General features: G+C 41.6%; 1 protein-coding gene across 13 annotated transcripts in view; it reads right to left on the reverse strand.

Annotated features, from left to right (window-relative positions):
- The window catches only part of LOC147062663 (muscleblind-like protein 2a), a 30,185-nt gene that overhangs the window by 4,207 nt on the left and 7,037 nt on the right, over positions 1–18,941 (reverse strand). For 3 of the 13 annotated variants that reach the window (XM_085911262.1, XM_085911223.1, XM_085911232.1), the window contains exons 2-8: positions 17,760–18,442; positions 7,801–7,965; positions 7,494–7,697; positions 6,573–6,833; positions 3,946–3,999; positions 3,443–3,593; positions 2,672–2,707 (exon numbers count right to left, since the gene is read on the reverse strand). In XM_085911262.1, coding sequence (XP_085767388.1) covers positions 2,672–2,707; positions 3,443–3,593; positions 3,946–3,999; positions 6,573–6,833; positions 7,494–7,697; positions 7,801–7,965; positions 17,760–17,933 — 1,045 coding nt within the window. In that variant the 5' untranslated portion in view covers positions 17,934–18,442. Of the gene's footprint in view, positions 1–1,813; positions 2,708–3,442; positions 3,594–3,945; positions 4,000–6,572; positions 6,834–7,493; positions 7,698–7,800; positions 7,966–17,759; positions 18,443–18,941 lie in introns of all 13 variants that reach the window. The other 10 variants (XR_015066000.1, XM_085911249.1, XM_085911290.1 and 7 more) reach the window with 9 other exon arrangements.

Here is an 18,941-nt window from a genome sequence, read left to right on the forward strand (position 1 = left end):
AACGCACATGTGATAAGAGCAGGTGTCTTTAACATGTATATGTTCCTAAAGTTGTGGCCAGTGTATGTTAGCAGTATCTAAAAATAATTGTTTATTCAATGTTGCCAGGGAAACGATCTCTCGTGAGAGGGGAGGGGCCAGCCTCGAGGTCACACGGTGGCAGACAGCAAGAGAATGACATCACTGTTTTTACTTATCCCACATGCACGTTTAAACTGTGGCACCACTTCCTGCAGACAATTACTGGAAATGTCCCCACAGAGCTCACATGTGACAGGAAATGACAAACATTGCCAGATCGTCACTAATGATTGCACAAAAAAAATAAAAATCCCTGAACCAGGTTGGGTGAGTGAGGAAGCTATCTCCAGCGTGGTGATGTTCTTCTCAGCTAAGAACGATCAGATGTTCAGGATATTTCTAAGCAGGTGTGTTGATATGGTAAAGCAGCCTGGCACAACTCTCATGCCATCATGTGCACTGAACAAAGCGAACATTACTGGATCTCTTGGGAAATGCTCTAAATGATCAAATGGCCCACATTGGAAGGGGCAACGTGTTGTTTGCAGGGCTTCACACTGCCCCTGAATGCATTTTGTGAAATGTGGAGATAGTGCCAGTCCATTACTCTCACATGTGCGACCAGTTAATTTTCTAAGCATGAATGAATGAAAGAAAGTACACAAATAATTTCTGTTGTTTTTGTTAAGTGGTATACCGTGATGTTTTTTTCCAATGTGAAATATGCGCCTTGGTACAATAAAGGTTTGGAAAGAGTAGTTTACGTCACGCAACAACACTGACCGATGAGGTCAAGCTTGCATTGCTGGTTTGTATCCGGTCTGTGTTAATGCTCCACTGGCGCTTGGACTGGCAGATATCTGAGTGGTTAGCAGATTTATATCCTCATATGAAGGCGGCCTGATTCTGAAATGAGGACATCTTTGATTCCATGTATTTTCTTTTCCTCTTTGCGCTGACACGACGTATGGATATCCCAATTGAGCAAAAAATTGGGACCGTCACTCACTTCAACCATGCAATATAAATCCATCCTCGGGCTTAAGTTTTAAGCAAAATGATCAACAAAGTGTTCTGGATAACATTCTGACAGCTTTGTTGTTTTAATAGCAAGACAGTCTGTGGTGACTGAGGACTGTCATTGTATTACAATTAATGTCACAATTAAACGTAACAATGGAAGAAGAAGAAGAAAGGAAAAAGCAACATTTAAAATGACTGTGGATTCTGACCGCAAAAGGAATTTATGCGGTTTGTGTTGCTTGCCAGTACATAATGTCAGCACTTGGCAAGTGATGTCACACTATTTATAGCGCAGAACAAGTATGAAACCAGTATGTCCCGAATGTATGTATGTGAATGTGCTAACTGTGTGTGGTTGCGTAGCACATAAGCAATAACAAATGATTCCCCTGCTGCAAGATGGAGGGGAGTAAAGTATTGGACAATCAGAGACGTGAAAACTACAAATAAAAAATAAATAAAAAAAACATGCAGAACAGAACTAGGAAGTGGTGCTACATAGCGCAACTACTACATTGCAAATGTGGGAGCTCTGAAGAAGTACTTGACCAAAGCGCCTCAAGGGGATAAGCATTTCTCTGGAAATTTGATAGGCCGTGCGGGAGGCTCCTTTGCTCCCTGGGAGACTCCCACTTGCTTGAGTTGGCACCAAAATGGTGGAAGAAAAAGGGAAGGGCTGGGCGTGGCATTATGACCACTTTGTATTTGAGGGCAAGACTTCTTCAGAGCTCCTGGGGACTGATGAAAGAAAGCTTTAAAAAGAGCAAACCTGATTGGCTTGGGCTGTTGCTGCGTAGGGGACACTTGTGGCTGAAGTTGTTGCTGCAGAGACAGTAGCAGGCGTAGCACTGTACATCATTGGGACTTTGTTTTTGAGGATGAGAAAGGGCAGGGCGAGAGCAGAGCGCAGGGTTTGGTGCAGTATGACAGTCATGGGAACAGGCGTGTCACGTGCGTGTCAATGTTGTTGTTTGTTTGTTGGTTGGTGTCGCAGATGGTGGTGGTAACGGCGGCGGATGTTACAGTGAGACAGCGAGCCGTCGTTAGGGTTACACCAGCAGATGGCATGCAACCATTCACAAGGCAAAGCGAGGAAGAGGAAAGAAAAGAAAACAAGAGAAAAAAAAACATGAGGATAAAAGAGGAGACAAGCAGATTACAATCACAAGTTAGGATCGAGGACTGAGTCAGTTGCCGTGATGAGTGACTCAAGAGTTTCACTTACTAGCTCTCTTCTTGGAACTAGCAACCCTGATTTCAGGCTTATCATCCTCAGAGAACCTGCTTTCTGAAATACCCCCAGCTCATCTTTCCAAGAATTCTGCTTTACTATGATTTGTTAGCGTGGACATTTTTTTTTAATTCCATCCTGCTCCAACAAAGCTAAGTGGATAAGTCCCTCTGAGTATCTAATTGAAGTTCTCTGATCAACAACTTAACAAGGCACGCCTCTGTGTTTAAAACAAAACAATACGACCCCTCGGAGTTTGGTTTATACTGAAATTAAATAGTCCAACAACATGCAATTATCATCCGCAGTTGTTCCATGTAGCGAATGTGTGTTTGTGTGGGTGCCTGCGTGTGTGCTAAAAGGAGAAACAAAACGTAAGTGAAGGCCAGAACCTACCAAGACTGCTAGCGGGCGTCATGCACAGGACTGACCCTGGTGTTTTCATGCAAAGAGAAAAGAGGGAGTGGGGAAGGCGTATGAATTAATTGACACAGAGGAGAGCCACACATTAGACAAAGTTACAGTGTTGATGGAATGCAAGCAGAGGGGTTCCCGCTGACCACGTCCATTAGCAACAAAATGTGCAGCCAAACATCAGCAAGGCCAAGCCTCATCATTTAGCTAAGGTGACTTAAAAAGCTCCTTTACTTATATATCTGTACTAGATCTCTGCTGGATTGTTTGAATATTATCTTTCAAATCCAATCTGCAGCCATACTTGAAAATGAAGATGGTTGTTTTCCTCTTCTACATAATATCACAGGGAACCTGATATTAGTCCACCAAAAGCTCACCCATCACCCATCTGGTATGAAAACACAAACCTGATTGCAGATGGGCGTGGTTACAAGCTCATGTTTTAGCCACAGTTCAGCACAGCTGACTCAGCCGGACCATCAAGGTGAGACTTCCTCGAAGGGCGTAACTGAGCTCATAGTATTGAAATAAAAACTCACAATGGTCCTGGAAATACTTGACTTGATAACTTAATATCTATCAGTAGCTTCTTACTCACAGAGACACAACATTCAAGCCCTAATTTACTCATTCACCGCCATTGGCGGATATAGACGTCAAAGATCCATTTTAACTGGGCTGTCAGTGAATGTGTTAATTGACTCTCCCAAAATGGCCCATTAGTAACTCATCTACCCTGTCTGCACTTACCTGTGGGAAAGAAAGCATGCTGCTGGAGCTGTGCGTTGGCCAGAGCCTGCTGATAGTGCAAGACGCTGGGGTTAAATACGGAGTTTGCACCATTGCTCTTCTCCATTGCCGCTCTCTTTGGTAGTGGCTGAAGGACGCTGTGGGGAAACGCCTGGCCACCGGAAAAACAAACACGAGCACACCATTTATACTACGAAAAATCAACAAGGAAATTGAAACTCTAAAGTCTGATTATGCTCAACGTATAAAGGCAAAAAAATGGACAAGAAACTACATCCTAGCAAGAATATTCAGAAACTTTTACAGGTAGAATTATTTTTATCATTAAACTCTTTTCATTCATATAAAGCTGCAATTGCCACTGGGGTATGTTAATAGACTATGAAAGTTCCAACTGCATTACAGCGTTTCACAAAAGCAAAAGAGCCAACTTAAACTTTGTGAGTGGCTACAGTACAATTAAAGAAGCTACATGCAAAGCAAAAGGTGAAAGGTCAAAGTACCAGGTCTACAGTTGCCTCGAGGGGTCGCTTCATTGCTTTGGCAGTCGACTGAGTCTTTAATTAGCAGGCAGCGAGCACATGATGGCAGTGGGCCAATGGGATCAAGCGTATTAACATACAGGTAACAGCAAGCAGAGGTGCATCATGGGGGACGGCATTGCATTGTGGATAGGTGAGAAGGAAAAAAACAAAAAAGAATCTGAATGCAAGTATACCGCATACAAAACAATAGGCATGCACATCAACAAAAAAACTCTTTGGTCTAAACATTTGCTATTTTTTTGAATTAGTTCAAACATTTAGAGTGACAAAAGCGAGGCTGTTGTCGGTCATTACTACCGGACAAAGAATTTAGTGGCGATTAGGACTAACGAAAACTTTTGACAGCAACAAAATGCATCAGGATGAATACAAAACTGAACTAAATTGTTTTGGGGATGATGTGAGGTAGTTGTTTGTTCAAGCCATCCCGCAGCATGTACTTGATTGTGATTTAATTCAATCATTTCATGTGGAGCGCTGTTTATTCTCCAAGATACTGGAAATATTTGGGCGGCAGTATCGAAGTTCTATCGAGTAGCAAGACAAAGTTGGCCGTGCAATGATGACCCATCTAAAAGAGATGGAATTCAAAAGGGGGTCCGTGCGGACGCCTTGGTGTGTTGTGTGCAAATTGCATCACAATATGGTACTGATATGCTGTGGCATGAATAAACAGTGAGATTAGTTCATAATGGAGGATGGAGCTCGGCCATGAAATGAGAAGCAAAGGCGGGCAGCACACCACTGCGTATGAGCGAACTCTTGGCAAGCGACAAAGACTGTGGCACACTCAAACAACACCCAAAACAGAAAAAAAATCCATTTTAGTTTTCCTGTTTTAGATTACTAACGTGATCTATGGATAGTGATCTTGACAACGGCAAAGTAATAATGGTTTCATGGCTCTGTGCTTTAGCTTGGACTATGGGCTCAAAGACAATTGGATGAAAGGTGCTGACTAAACAACTCAAGCCAAGGTTAACCTCACTCACCTCCAGCACCGCATCTAACTGCGGCTGGCTGAATATACAATTCAAGTTGATAAGATGGGGCACATGAGGATCACGTTGTAAAGTGAAAAGGATGAACAGAAATGGGGAGACTTAATGAGCAAAGGGAACTGTGCAAATAGATTGCACCGAGGGGTCGTCGCTTTGTCCCAAGCGGCCCGATGTACTGTAGCTTTTGGATTCCGTGTTCCAGACGCTTTGCCTAGCCCATGATGGAGGACGAGGACAGGGAGAGCAAAGCAGCAATGACAGTTGCCAGTGAGTTAACGTGCCGGGCAGGGGGGAAAAACAGACAGGCGTTAAAGAAAGTGCAGCGGGAGCGCTATAAGGAACCTGGGAGAGGGCGGGGCTAACGCTAACACATGCATGTCCACCATTTTGCCAACATTTCCACCTGTCTGTTGGCCTGCCTGGCTGGCTGGAGGAAGTGATGTGACTTTCTCATCCATCCTTGATTTCATTAGTACTGAACTGCTGAGAGCTGAACTCATCAAGAACAGGGAGTGGTAACGGGAGGGGTGGGGGTGGCTTTATGTACTGTCTGAACCCAAGGGCATTGTACAATAAAAAAAATGCTCAGATTGTTTATGCAGTGTTATTTTTGAAAGGACCTCACTTTGGGAGGATCATTGTCAGTGGACTGTACACTGGAACCTACTGGAATGAACTTGCAGAGGTGGGCGGGTGCTTGATACAGTAATGACAAAACAGGGCTCCACATTTAATGTTACTGTGGGGGCATCACAAATGAACGGCCCATGTGTGTTGCGAGAGAGAATGTATTCAATTTAAAGGCCATGATGCATCTGTTACCACGTGAATGCTACCTACATAAAATAATGAACATAATAGAATATGTGTGTTTATTTGGCTGGTGTCATTATGATTCTTCAATGGATGGTTTCATAGTCAGTGACTGACACCCAAGAGGGAACATGAAATCCTCGGAAAGTACATACTTATGAATTCTTGAAATTATTTCTGTATCTTTAGCATGATCCAAGATCCTAATATCCATCCATCTCTTATTTGAACCGCTTTTGGATTGTTCAATTATGTCAATATTAATTCTGTCATAAAAATGAATCAAACAAAACGACTTAGCCTACGACTTTTGCATTGTACAGTAGAGCTGCACGATTTCGGAAAAGCATGCAATATGGGTGTGGAGTATTGCGCAACTGATGTGACTTGGACATGTACCCAAAGAAATAATACTTTTATGATCAAGTGAGAGAAATACGTTTTTTTTTTTTTTTTTTTTTTTATGTTAGCGCATTAATTGTAGTACCTTAACATTTCAGTTAGTAATACCCCTAGATACCGATCTCTTATTGGATAACAATGTAGATTCAAGGATGCATCTGATTGGTCTATGTTTGATGCATAAAAGCAAATATTCCATGTGAAACTTATTGCACGTCTTTGCGATAAGCATATTGCATGTGCTGTTATCGCGACAACGATATTTTTGTGCAGCCCTACTATACAGTATAGATTCTAGTATATTTTTTATATCACAAGCTACGCTCTATTGCAACAGCAAACATTTGTGAATCGAGACTGCGTTCTCACCATGGCCGCTGTCGTAGCGACGGCTTGCGCAGCCACTGCCGTCTGGTTGGCTTGGTGTTGGGTGGCCTTGATCTTAGCCTGCAGATGGGCTGGCGGGTGGAAGTACTTGCACTTCTCACGGGAACAACGGCTTTTGATGTAGTCCATGCAGACAGTGACCGTATTGTCACTGGTGTCGATCATGGGGCTGTCACACGGGTGGGCAAAGCGGCAGTCGGTCTCGCCTCGAGCACAGTTGCCCCGCTGGAACTCACGACAAACCTGAACACGCGTACAAATATGAAAAGATACAAGAATTGAGAGGAAAAAAAAGTGAATGCTTGCAAAAACTGCAATAATAAATCATATCATTGACCTCATAGATTTGCATTTTTCTTTTCGATACGAGTCCTTTTGAAAAGGACTGAATGCTATGTGTGCCACATCAAAACCACTGAACATTGAGGCCCACTTTCAATCATCACATTCTGCTTTTCATTGGCACTCAGGGGGCCTGTTGCACACAATCACGCAGAACCACACACATACATTGTGTTCACGCACAATCGGCGTGGGAGTTCGTTCATACGTGTCTCGGAGGGGATGCTGTTTCATCAGTGAGCTTCATTTACAGTAGTTGCTAAGTGATAGCAACCGTGAAGACAAACACATCGAGGCATACGCCTACGCATCACCAACAGTACTCTATATCTCAGATGGAGATGACAATTGTTTATCTTTCGAAAGGTTGAAGTGGAAAAACACGGGCCTTCCCCTGACAATTAGTGTCTTCTCATTCAGTATTGTCTGCCAGTAAATATAGGTAATCTCATAACCCCAATACTTTTATTCATCAAGTTTTACAGAGAAGATCACATCTTTTCCGATGCCTCTTTTTAAACATCAACAAACATTTCCATACATGACGTTGAAACGGGTTACCTCCAGCTTGTCTGTTCGCAATAATTTTTGGTTGGCGGATGAAGCAGTAGCCAATGACGCAGGAGGGCTGCCTGGGACAATCATGGGGGTGCTGGGCAAGATTTCCGTGGGTACCAGGCCCATACTGTGCGACATGGGGGTCAGGTATGGCGTGTAGCTCAAACCTGCACTGGAGCCGAGACCCTGGCTGACTGGAAAAGTCTGCTGCAGAAGAAAGACAATTTACACTCATTCATTTAGACACAGCCATAAAGCAGAATGGAAACAGCGGAGCAGGATGAGGTTATTTCCTGTAAGCAGCACTGACCATAGGTTGCATGGTAGTGCCGGGAATCATAAACTGCATCTGATGGGCCAACATAGCAGCCGCTGTCTTCTGCTGGATCAGGTTATTGCGTCCGTTGATCTCTAGCTGGGTTTTCAGGTGAGCGGGCGGGTGCAGGTACTTGCAGTTTTCTCGCGTGCAGCGGCCCTGAAAAGGATGACAAACAGACAGGGGTTCAGTATTTTGTGTAAATCATGAGGAAAACATTTGCTGTGGAGCGCAGCGACGCTTAAAATTCTTTGCGTCATCGATCGCATTAAACGATACATTTGGTGGGGTTTTACATTCATGACGATTTCTGCTGTTCACTACCGCTTATGTCCAAAAAGTAGTGATGGGAAAATGAAGCTTCATGAACCAGTTGTTGTATTCTTAGGGTCCTCTAGATTGGTTTAAAGTGAGGATTTTAAGAAATAGCAAGTCGGTGGAATTTCAGCTCTTCAGTGAACAGAGAGTGACATCTAGAGGTCTAAGTAAACACAACAACGGGTTCATGAATCATCTTGAAGCTTCATTTGTACATCATTACCAAAAAGTGTATAGGCTTTGGGGATTTAAGGATCTGTTTCTGTATTTCTCTTTTTCACTTCTTGGAGCAATATTGCAATCCTACCTAATAATTATGACCATTGAAATGTTTTCGTGTTCTAATGGCAAACGGTCAGACAATACGGGTCTTTGATGCAGCGCTAACTGCGAAAAGAACTTAGGAAAGAAAGGTTATGAAGGAGTGAATGTGAGTCAAGGTTGTCAGAGGGACACGACAGCCCTGAGAGCAACATGCTGGCCATGACATAGCACATCTTGTGGGGGGCGGAACCAAAGCCAAGCGTGATGAGAATCACAAACAACTCAGAAGCTATGTTGCTAAGACGCTGTTCCTGCTGTGTTCTTCATCGTTGCAGGAGGAGCAAGGAGAATCACGTCTATCTCCTTTACAGAGATATTTATTTGTTGAATTTTCACAATACAATTCAGACCATCTCAATGAGGACTTCTAGCGAGATTAAGGAGATGTTTTTTTTTTTTAAATGCTTTTTAGGAAAGGTACAGAAATGGAATACGTCCACAGGATACACAGATCCAAATTATTTTCCCCCCTCAACTTGTTTACATACATGCTGTCAGCCATGCTGAGTACTGGGTTTTAATCATCGAAGATTCAACTTCATGGCTTCCAGCTAGGGAAAATAACTAGCGAGAGAAACCTCAGAAAAAAATGTCGATTGTCAGATTGTATGTAACCAACTCCACAAAACACAACTCATGTTGATAAATATTTTTTTCCACCCTAAAGTAAATCAATAGGACTATATTGCTAAGACTAAAACCTAGGTGTGAGTGCCTCAAAGTCGGTGGCGTGCAGAGAGAGCTGCAATGTTTCTGTAATGATGAAGCGACTCATCCTTACTGACCTCTACGCCCCGCAGTGAGCCGCTCAAACCTCCTCCTTTATATGCCTCACATGAACCAACTCACACCTGCCCACACATATGCATATTAAATGCCTGGATCACAACAAGCATCACCCACGCACACCAACACTGCCATGCTTGAGGACACACACACACACACAAACAAAGCGGCCAAGTCCAGCCTAAAGGATGGACAATGTTAGCATGGAAATTCAAAAAATGTACACGTTAAAATGAACTGTCACACACACACTCTCCAGTCCGGTACACCTGCACAAGGTGCTAGTGCGATGACACATGTATATATTGATTTTTGGGGCACTCAGCACTGACCTTTGAAAAGCATAAAAATTCCACTGAATCAATGCCATTTGGTAGTATGTGTAAATGTATGCAAAATTAATGTCTAAAAGATCTATATATTTCAATCTATCAAAGTGTCCTACACATTGATGAACTCTGAACTCTGGAAAAAAAACATGTACTTGCCTGTCCCCACTTACCAATACTAGAATTTACTATTAAAGGGGGATTATTTTTTCTTAAGAAACCATCGCATTCGAGGAACAGCAACACATTTCCGATCCGGACCTCTGGACTGTGAGACGGACATGCTAATTAGCGACAACCACGCCGCTGCTGGAGTCACGCAATATTTAAGTTTCCTGAAATGTTTTTATATTATTATATTTTTTATTTGTATATTTTGTTACCAGGAGAGTGTGTGGCTCGCAGTAGTGTTCGTCCCAAGATCTGGACAGCATCCAAAGGGAATCTGCCAGGGTAGCACGTTGTCAGCATTGCGACCTATATAGGTCGCCAAGAACACACACTCTAACGAACTCTAACCCTAACCCACTCCTTACTTTGTCCATTATGTGGACTTTAAGTGGAGTCATTTTCTCCTGAATGTTGCCACTCACAGACTGCTCATTAATATTTATTTCCCATTTAAAAGGATGAGGTAAATTGTGGCTATTGTGGTTTGTTTCAAACTTTCTCCCATTTTCACTTGATTTTTCCTATAATTAGGTTTATCTATTTTGTCCTTGTGGCAAGTTTAGCGTCTCTACTCAGGGTGTCAACATAATGTAATTGAACCCACTTAGTATTTCATCCTAAGACTCAAAACTTGAGAGGACACAAACTGAGGTGATATATCTAAATTGTGTGATTCCAGCAGACAGAGTACTCATCAAATGACAATGCAACAACTCATGTAAAATGATGCATTCATTCATCCATCCGAGAGGGAGGTGTTAAACGCTATTTTGGATCGTAGGGAATACGACATCACCCAAATCAGGCCTGCCTGTTCAGCATCTATGAGTACAAACATTTACTGCATCGTGACTGGTTTACTTTTGGTTGTCTGGGATTAGTAATAAAGCTCATTATCAGCGGTCTAGTCGGTGGTCAGCCACATGAAAGGCTTCTCCAGGATTCGCATGTCAACCACCAGTCTACATGGATGCTTTAATAAATAAGTGCTTTCAACTAGATTGTTGAATTATATCCAAGCACCATTGATGTCAAAGTTAGATCAAAACTTGTAACATTCATATGCTTTATAGTGGCGGCACACGAATAATCCATAGTGCCAATCCTACATGAGTACTTCAACACTACGAGAATTATTTTGTCACACACAGAGTGACTAATTTGCCAACTAACTAAGACAGCTTCCAATTGCAGCTAGAACCGAGCAAAAAAGTTTGGATAATGGTGAATGCATTGATTTGTTTACAGTTGTTGAACTATCAACTAAGATAGGGTTTAGAATTAGCCAATGTAGTCACCATTAGGTTCGTTCACCAGTTTGTCGAGTGATGTTTTTTTTTTTCCCTTCTCCATCGGTCAGAGGATCCCCTCCTTTTGTTTGCTTATGTAGTTGCACGGTGAACAAAAGCAAGTGAAACACACAGCCGTTAAATGGTTTCATTTCCGGGCTGAACCTAGCATAATAGCGCTACATCTATAGGTACAATTGCAAAAATAAATAAATAATGCACCTCATAATTTTGTGCAGTGGTAAGAGTTCTAGCCTCTAAATAGATTGCAAAAGGTCAAGTATCCTTTGTGCAAGAAAGATCCCTTGCTAGCTGCCGCACTGTTTATGTGCCCCTTTCACCCTGACACTCCTTGCACAGATCTGACATCCCCAGTTTGGACTTGACCTTGACATCTTCATGTGTGGTACAAAACATCTCCGCCTCCTTCATCAGTCTATCTGAATGGTTCGAGTGATAAGTGCTGAAAATCTGTGGGTGGCGCACACACACAGAAAGACCAGTCTTCTATCAAGCCTGCAGAATAGTGCTTCAGTTGTGGGCCCCTCCCTTTACCGCTCGAACAATTTGCATTTTGCCTTCAATGCTGACTCTATCCTCCGGCCTGCTAAGGCACTAGCGGAGCGACGAGGGAATGACTGTAGCATCAGGCTACAGTAAGTCTTCCGAACTCACAATAATTAATGTCATTTTAATTAGTGCTTAACATATGATTTAACATTTGATGATCCTAATTTCCCAAGAAGCAGCTCATTGAAATGAACCAATTAGTTCTTTGTATGCTTTTATCGCATTAAATTATAATGATTGCCGATCAGTTTCCATCTCTTGCTTGATGACTGCTGGGATAGGCTCCAGCATGCTAGTGACCCTGGTGAGGATAAGTGGTTTCAGGAGATGGAAGGATGGATGGACTAAATTAAAATGGAACACAATTGAGGTTAGCGTGTAAGTATGGCCCTCGACAACTGTTCCAATTTCTCACTTTCGGAAAATCAATTCCCCACACCTTTTTGCTGGCTTTTCATACATTACACGGACGACAAAAATCTTGCGAGGCGATGCAATCAGTTAATGAATCAGCCGGGTCTTGGGCTATTCAAAGCTTCCAACCTTATGGGAGCACTTTTGGAAGGATGTTTCTATTGCGCTGGACTGTGTATAAATTGGCATGCCATCAATTCTCCAAAGCTCTTATCCTCTCGTGGCGCATAGGTGTGCTGGAGCCTACCCTTGCTGTATATTTTAGTTGCACCCCACAGGTAGAACCAGACCACACAAATGAAGATGCAGGCATGCGAGGAGAGATGTAAGATGGAACGCACAAAGTAAATACTGTACACAGTGAATGTAATGTAGTAAAACAGGTGACAAACTCACTTTGCTGTGAGTTTCAAAGAATCATATTGCTCCAGCCAGGATACTACCCCTAAGTAGTCAGGCAGTGGATGCACACGGACAGTGTTTCGCTTCATTCTCCAAATCAGAAAAAAAAAAAAGAAAAGCTGCTTCTAAAGGATTGTGTTTCGTTTTAAGCGAAATGCAGATTTCAAATGGTAAGGACTCTTGAAGATCCGGAAGAATTGATCACCAAATGCTTTCTGCTTCCATTTGAGCTTGTAATGGATAATGTTGATCAGTGGCTAAAAGCAAGTCAATAAAGGTAACCTAACCATGTAAAAAAAAAAAACGCTTTTAACATAATCACCAAAATATCGTCATCAAACACTAAGACCTGCTGGTGGAAACATGGTCTTTATCAACCGCCGCCATTGTTGTGACTACAATATGAACATGTGGCGTAATATCTGGTCAAAACATGTGAAGTGGTAAAAACTTGTTTGCATTGCCAAAATGTGCATTTTCCTTCTTTTGATTTTCAGCAGGTATATTTTCGCAATCCTTAAAAGTTCTAATAAAAATAGGTGGATGGAAACCCTCCCAGTGACTGATCCAGATCATCATCACTTGTGAAAGGTTATGGCCCTGCAGTTTTGAAGAGCTGGTCATCTTTAATCCAAGTGGAGCTCTGCTTTAGCTAATCTGATCATCTGTGACCTGCTGAGACATGGAACCCACCATCCCAAGCGTCTCTAATCTACACTCGCACAAAACAATACAGCACAGTACACAGACTCATTATCTAGGAATCCCCTTTACATGGTCAGTCCCGGGTAGCTAGAGTATCTGCAGCCTGTGCAGTGTGATGCTGTGGAAAATAAAGGTGGCAGAATTCCTGTCAAACGCAAACTTAAACTCGCCAAATTGGTGAGACTTCAAATAAATGGGTTACACACTTTTTATGTCCTACTTTGAAAGAAACTGTGTCACAATCCCAAGAGAAAACAGCAGGCCTTCAGCTAATTTTGAAACTGTTACAGTCACTCTTGGCTTTCAAGGCAGTGAGTACTGGAGCACTCTAAAAATAAAAATAAAATCTACTACAAATGCAAATGAACCCCAAAAAAAGTTAGATTTTGTTGTCTCATTTGAACGCATGTCAGGCCACGCTGAGAAGTTGTTTAAATCCATTGGACAGATAAAGGAAGATAATGAGATGGAAGGAAGAGCGCAGATCTGTGCATCAAAGCCTCTTTTGAACACACTCAGCAGATAGGGGCCCAGGCTGCTTACTCCCCCACTTTGGAGATTATTAAAGCTTTGGTTGCTGACAAAAGAAAGTTAGAGGTATCGGTTCATCATTTAAAATAGGAGGTAAGCAAGAAGCAGGTGAGTGAAACTCATTGAAGATGAGGGGCCACAAACCAATTTGATGTCAAGAAGGCTGGACAAGTCAAATCACCAGGTAACCATTAGCCAAGAAATATAAGAATGACATTAGGGAATTAGTCAAATAGAATGAACTAGCACTAAAAATATACAATCTATGATTTCTGAGGGGAAAAGTACGATTTGCTTCCGTTTATCGACATCTTAAAACTGATCACGGTGATTGTCTCTAAAGGCACAAAACTAGGTCACAGATTATGAATATAATGCAGTTCTTAATTTAATAAATTTATCAAAATGATCTTAAATACTTTTTCTACACCCCCCCATATATATATATATATATATATATATATATATATATATATATATATATATATATATATATATATATATATATATATATATATATATATATATATATATAACTTATATAATCTTAATTAAACTTAACCGATCATCAGAGACTGCTGGAGACTTGAAAATACAATTTTGCAGATGTTGATTGCTATTCACCTTTTTATGCCGAAAGGAAATGGAGCCTTGCCTTGATCAGCTTGTTGTTTGACAGCTGTGATAAGTCCCCAAGGATGCTCTCTTGTGGGTTGAAGGCATCCTGAGGCGTACGTGCAGTTGAAAAAAAAAACAGTCTCCATCAAGCGAAACCACTCAGGGCTAAAGTGGAAGTAGCTCTTTCGGCTTAAGAACCTTATTTGATAACTCAAGATGGAAGGCATGTAACACTTAGAAACTGTATCGTGTGATTTTCTTCTACCTACCAATCAGTGAGGATAAAAACCTATTTAAAAACTAAATTGACAAAATATGACTGGCAAACTTTAAACCAAAATCAGCTTAGATAGGCTTTTTGTTTTTCCAGAAAACTTTTTGTTTTTCAGAGAGAGAGATCTTGCAGTACTAGTAAAGGGTTAACGTTTTCATCAATTTCAATAAATTATGTAGTATAAGGATTGCCCTAAAGTGCCCTTTAGTGAAAGAGACACAATCAATACACCAGGGTCCAGTGACTCAAACAGCTACAGGCTGGGTTTTATTTGAATACCGCTGCATGCAAGTAAACATATTGATCACACTTTTCAGCCATGTCATTACTTTGCTTTTTTTCCTGGAAACCAAATGTTAAGAGGAAAGCAGTTTAAAAATAATGTTCATTTATACATGCGGCATCTACAATTCCAAGTTTGTATAATGATTGTGGTCAGTTTTAAGTGGTATTAATGTAGGAATAGTATTGTTACTATAAATGAATGAATAATAAATAAATCCAATGTTTCACTCAGATAATACACAAATAATGTTTCTTAATTCTGACACATTTTTACATGTGACTGCAATGTTATGCTAGGCTTGGTTCATTACAGCCTGTTTTTTTTTTTTTGGGGTGAAATGGATTAAAACCTATTTCGGTAGCAGGCTCCTAAAGATTGCTTTAGTTGCCTCATTAGATTGAACCAATTAAGAAGAAATCTGTCTCATTATAAGTGACGGCCCCTGTGGGGCATTTGTCTGAATTGTTTGTAACTACCTAATACTGTGTGTGCACTTGCATGTGAAAAGATGAAAATAAAATGCATGTAACAGACCTTTAATTGATTAAAAACTAAAAAGTCTAAGTGTCTGGTGATTCCATTCAATTCATCTTTCCACTTGCACTAACCCTAACCGTTGAAATGCAACAATAATTTCTGAATCGAGAATCGTTTCTGAATCGAATCGTGACCCTGAAAATCAGAATTGAATTGAATCGCCAGACACTTAGAGATTCACACCCACAATCAACACCATTGAATTTAAAATGTTGTCTGCTGTTGTTATGACGATGCACCAGAGGGTTAATCGTGATAATAAAGACAGAGTGCAGTGACGGTAACTAACAAACTGGTGTTTGTATACATCTGTGACCTTTCAGAAAAAAAGATAGATGGCGAGAGCTGTTGATTTTTCAGGCGTGATATGGAAGTTACCAGAACCAAATAGAAGAGAGAAAAGCAGACACACAAAGATCAGACTGGGATGTAGAAATTAGATGAGGTGAAAATAAACATCAATAATTCAAAGCAGCACTAAAGTTCAAACATACAGTAAACCTCTCACCCACCTACCCACAGATCACCTGAGCTGCGTGAAACATCGACAATACAGTAGCAAGGAGAATTTCTCTGAAGCTGCCTTCAACTCATCAAATGTGAGGATAGTGTTGAGTCTGGATAGCAAATTTCAAATAAAAATGTTTTCCATTCCCCCCCCAAAAACAAACCCTTTTTCAGTACTGCGGCTCACAGAGTGATCTGAAAAGAGGATGACTCAGAGATAGTGGGTGGACTGAGACCAGGTGAGACACTGGTACAGCAGATGGGCAGAGTTCTGTGCTCATTCTAACCAACACATAAGCAGCTAAGACAGCAATTCTGCAGAATATTTATTCTAATCAATCATTTCCATTTTGGCTTCAGCGTTTGGGCCAAGGAGTCAAGAAGCATTGCACCTGCAATGGTACCAAGACCGAACAAAAACTCTTAGGCCAGTAAAAATGATCACCAACCAACATCTGACATAAGGAACAAGATACATGCAGCGTTGTCTGGACCGGTGCTTGCTAAATTCAAGCTTATAAGGCTTTACTAGCCATTTCATAACAAGCTTTTGAAAGGGCAAAAAATAAATAAACTGCAAAAACGCTTCAACTCTGTGTCAGACAGAGCAGTCCACTGCCATCGCCATACGGAATGGCTATCTTGGACATGTCATCAAGCCGGTTACATCTTCCTCATGCCAATCAATCAATCAATCAATCAATCAATCAATCAATCAATCAATCAATCAATCAATCAATGGCTGCTTTCTCGATCTCCCTCATTCACCTGCTTTAAACGATTTGATTCAGAGTCTGAATTGATGGCACAATGTTGACATATTCATGAATAAAATACACTCCGCTTTAAAAGCGATACCGAGAAATACGTACATAGGTAATTCTGTATTCTGGATATTAGTCACGTTCTTGCTTATCTCCTATGGCTGGACATTTTTTTTAATGAGTCAGCTGAGGCTTGTTTCTGCATGTGAGGAGGGCCATTCAAGGAGTCCACCATCCCGGTGAGTACCTCACCGTGTATGTGCAAATGACCTCAGGGGACCACTGGCTCATACTGCACAGCACTGCACTGCACCCACACATTCCCCACCACGTATGCTTAGTGTGGCCCATTGCAAGAGGATTACATGGAGGAATGCAGCCAAGCCCATATTTTTAAACAAGAGCGGAGCAGGGGTCGAAGAGCAGAAGTTCATGTACACTACAGGTCCTATTTTTGTTGCGAGCGCAAAAACCTGACATTTGTGAAGACTTTTTATATATACTGTGTATAACTTGCAGCCACAGTACATCTTGCTCTAAGTCTTGTTGTTCTGCCCCAGTTTCTTTGGCTATTTGTCACTGTCATGGCTGGTTCAGCCCCCCCAACCTCACCCACCCCAGGCTCCATCATATATATCTTGATATGAACAGGCGTTTGCTGAATGTTGTCATCTTACGTACAAGTTGTCCACCACATACTGGCACACGACTTGGTTTTGTGAGCACTAAATATTACAAAGTAGGTAGTTTGAGGGCAGTTTGTGTTGTGTGTGTGATCTTGACAAGGAACCAGGAATAGAAGTCCTGCAATGACTTCTTGAGTAGACCAGACATGTACCCTCACAGATGATGGACATTGGACAGGCATGGTGACAATGGAAGAAGTTACCAAATAAAACTTTAAAAGCATCTCTGTGGTGACAGCGAACATGACAAGAGACCTCTCTGGCCTTTAGCGTCAAAGGTCAAAATGATCAGCTAACTGTGGCAAAGCATTGAGCTAATTTGAGCATATGACCATACACCAGTCAACCATTAGGAACTTCAAAACTATCACACTTAAAAAAAATATTTTTCGAACATTGTTCACATTATTTTGAGGTGTATAGTGTAAAAGAATATCCTTACCTTTAAGGAGTCAAAACACGCAATCACTCTCCCATTTTCCACCTGGCAGCTTTTAGATGGGTGGGCAAATTTGCACTCTTCATCACTGCGTGAGCAAGTCCCTCTCTGAAACTGCCGACACACTTCCAAGGTCAGCCATTTTGTGTCACGTATAGAGGCAATATTCAAAGCCATGGCTGCGTTGCTGGCTTGGTTGGAGGAGAGCTGCTCGGTTTAAGGAGGGGGCCCGTCCTCTGAGGAGCAGTTACAACGTATTCCAGAAGAAGAAAAAAAACAATTGATAGAAGTTACAGCTGAAAATTATCCACTTCCAGTCAGTGGATATGATTGGTCTCTGTAGACAGGAACGGAAAGAAAGGGACTGGTGAAGTCTTGAGTGTTAGCAGAGCATGGGATTGCACTGCTGCAGTCGTATTTGCCGGTTAAACTGTGGATTGTTCATCATTCAGCAAGACCCAAGTGCCACCTCAGGCAAAGCACACAAACCATGGTCCTAGATGGGTTTAACTGGTTGTCACAATGTCTCCAAAAATCTACGAGGTATCCACGATGAGGAACAGGAAGAAGTTGAAAGTGTTGAAGTGAAGTGTCCTATCGTGACTAGAGCTGGACTCAAGAACTCAAAACTAGCCAGGGATCATCCAGTAGGAATGCTGTCTCACATTGAACTTTCTGTCAGCAATCTGTAGTAGAGAGAGAAAGATAAACAGAACAAGAATATTGATGAGATTATGGATATTTTCATCTTTTGTAGCTCATTAAAATACACGACAGTCAACCAGTGAAGCAATTGTTATTCAGCATACAAAGAAGGGATTGTCAAAAACTTCAGTGATGTGAAGCGAGGGTCAAGATGAGAGAACCTCTGGATCTGACTTACCAAGTATAATCATGCTGGTTTGATGGTGTAGTCAAAGGAAAACCACCCAGCACAGAATTATTCTGGGCAGCTGTCCAGAAGCCAGAAAGTGACTGAGACAGATATATATGCCAGTCCTGGACATGGTTATGACCCAGGCCGGGGTCATGAGACATTCACTGGTTGCCCACTAGATCGGCTCACTGACACATCACTTTATGTTCATACATATATTGTGGCATAATTAGAGTTCCTGTTGAGTTTATTTTGTATAGATTTCCTCTATACAAACGATTATGTATCTGGGTGCTACGAGTGTGGAT

Source organism: Syngnathus leptorhynchus, chromosome 1 (genome assembly GCF_054491065.1).
Source record: "Syngnathus leptorhynchus isolate UIUO chromosome 1, UIUO_Slep, whole genome shotgun sequence".
Classification (NCBI taxonomy): domain Eukaryota; kingdom Metazoa; phylum Chordata; class Actinopteri; order Syngnathiformes; family Syngnathidae; genus Syngnathus; species Syngnathus leptorhynchus.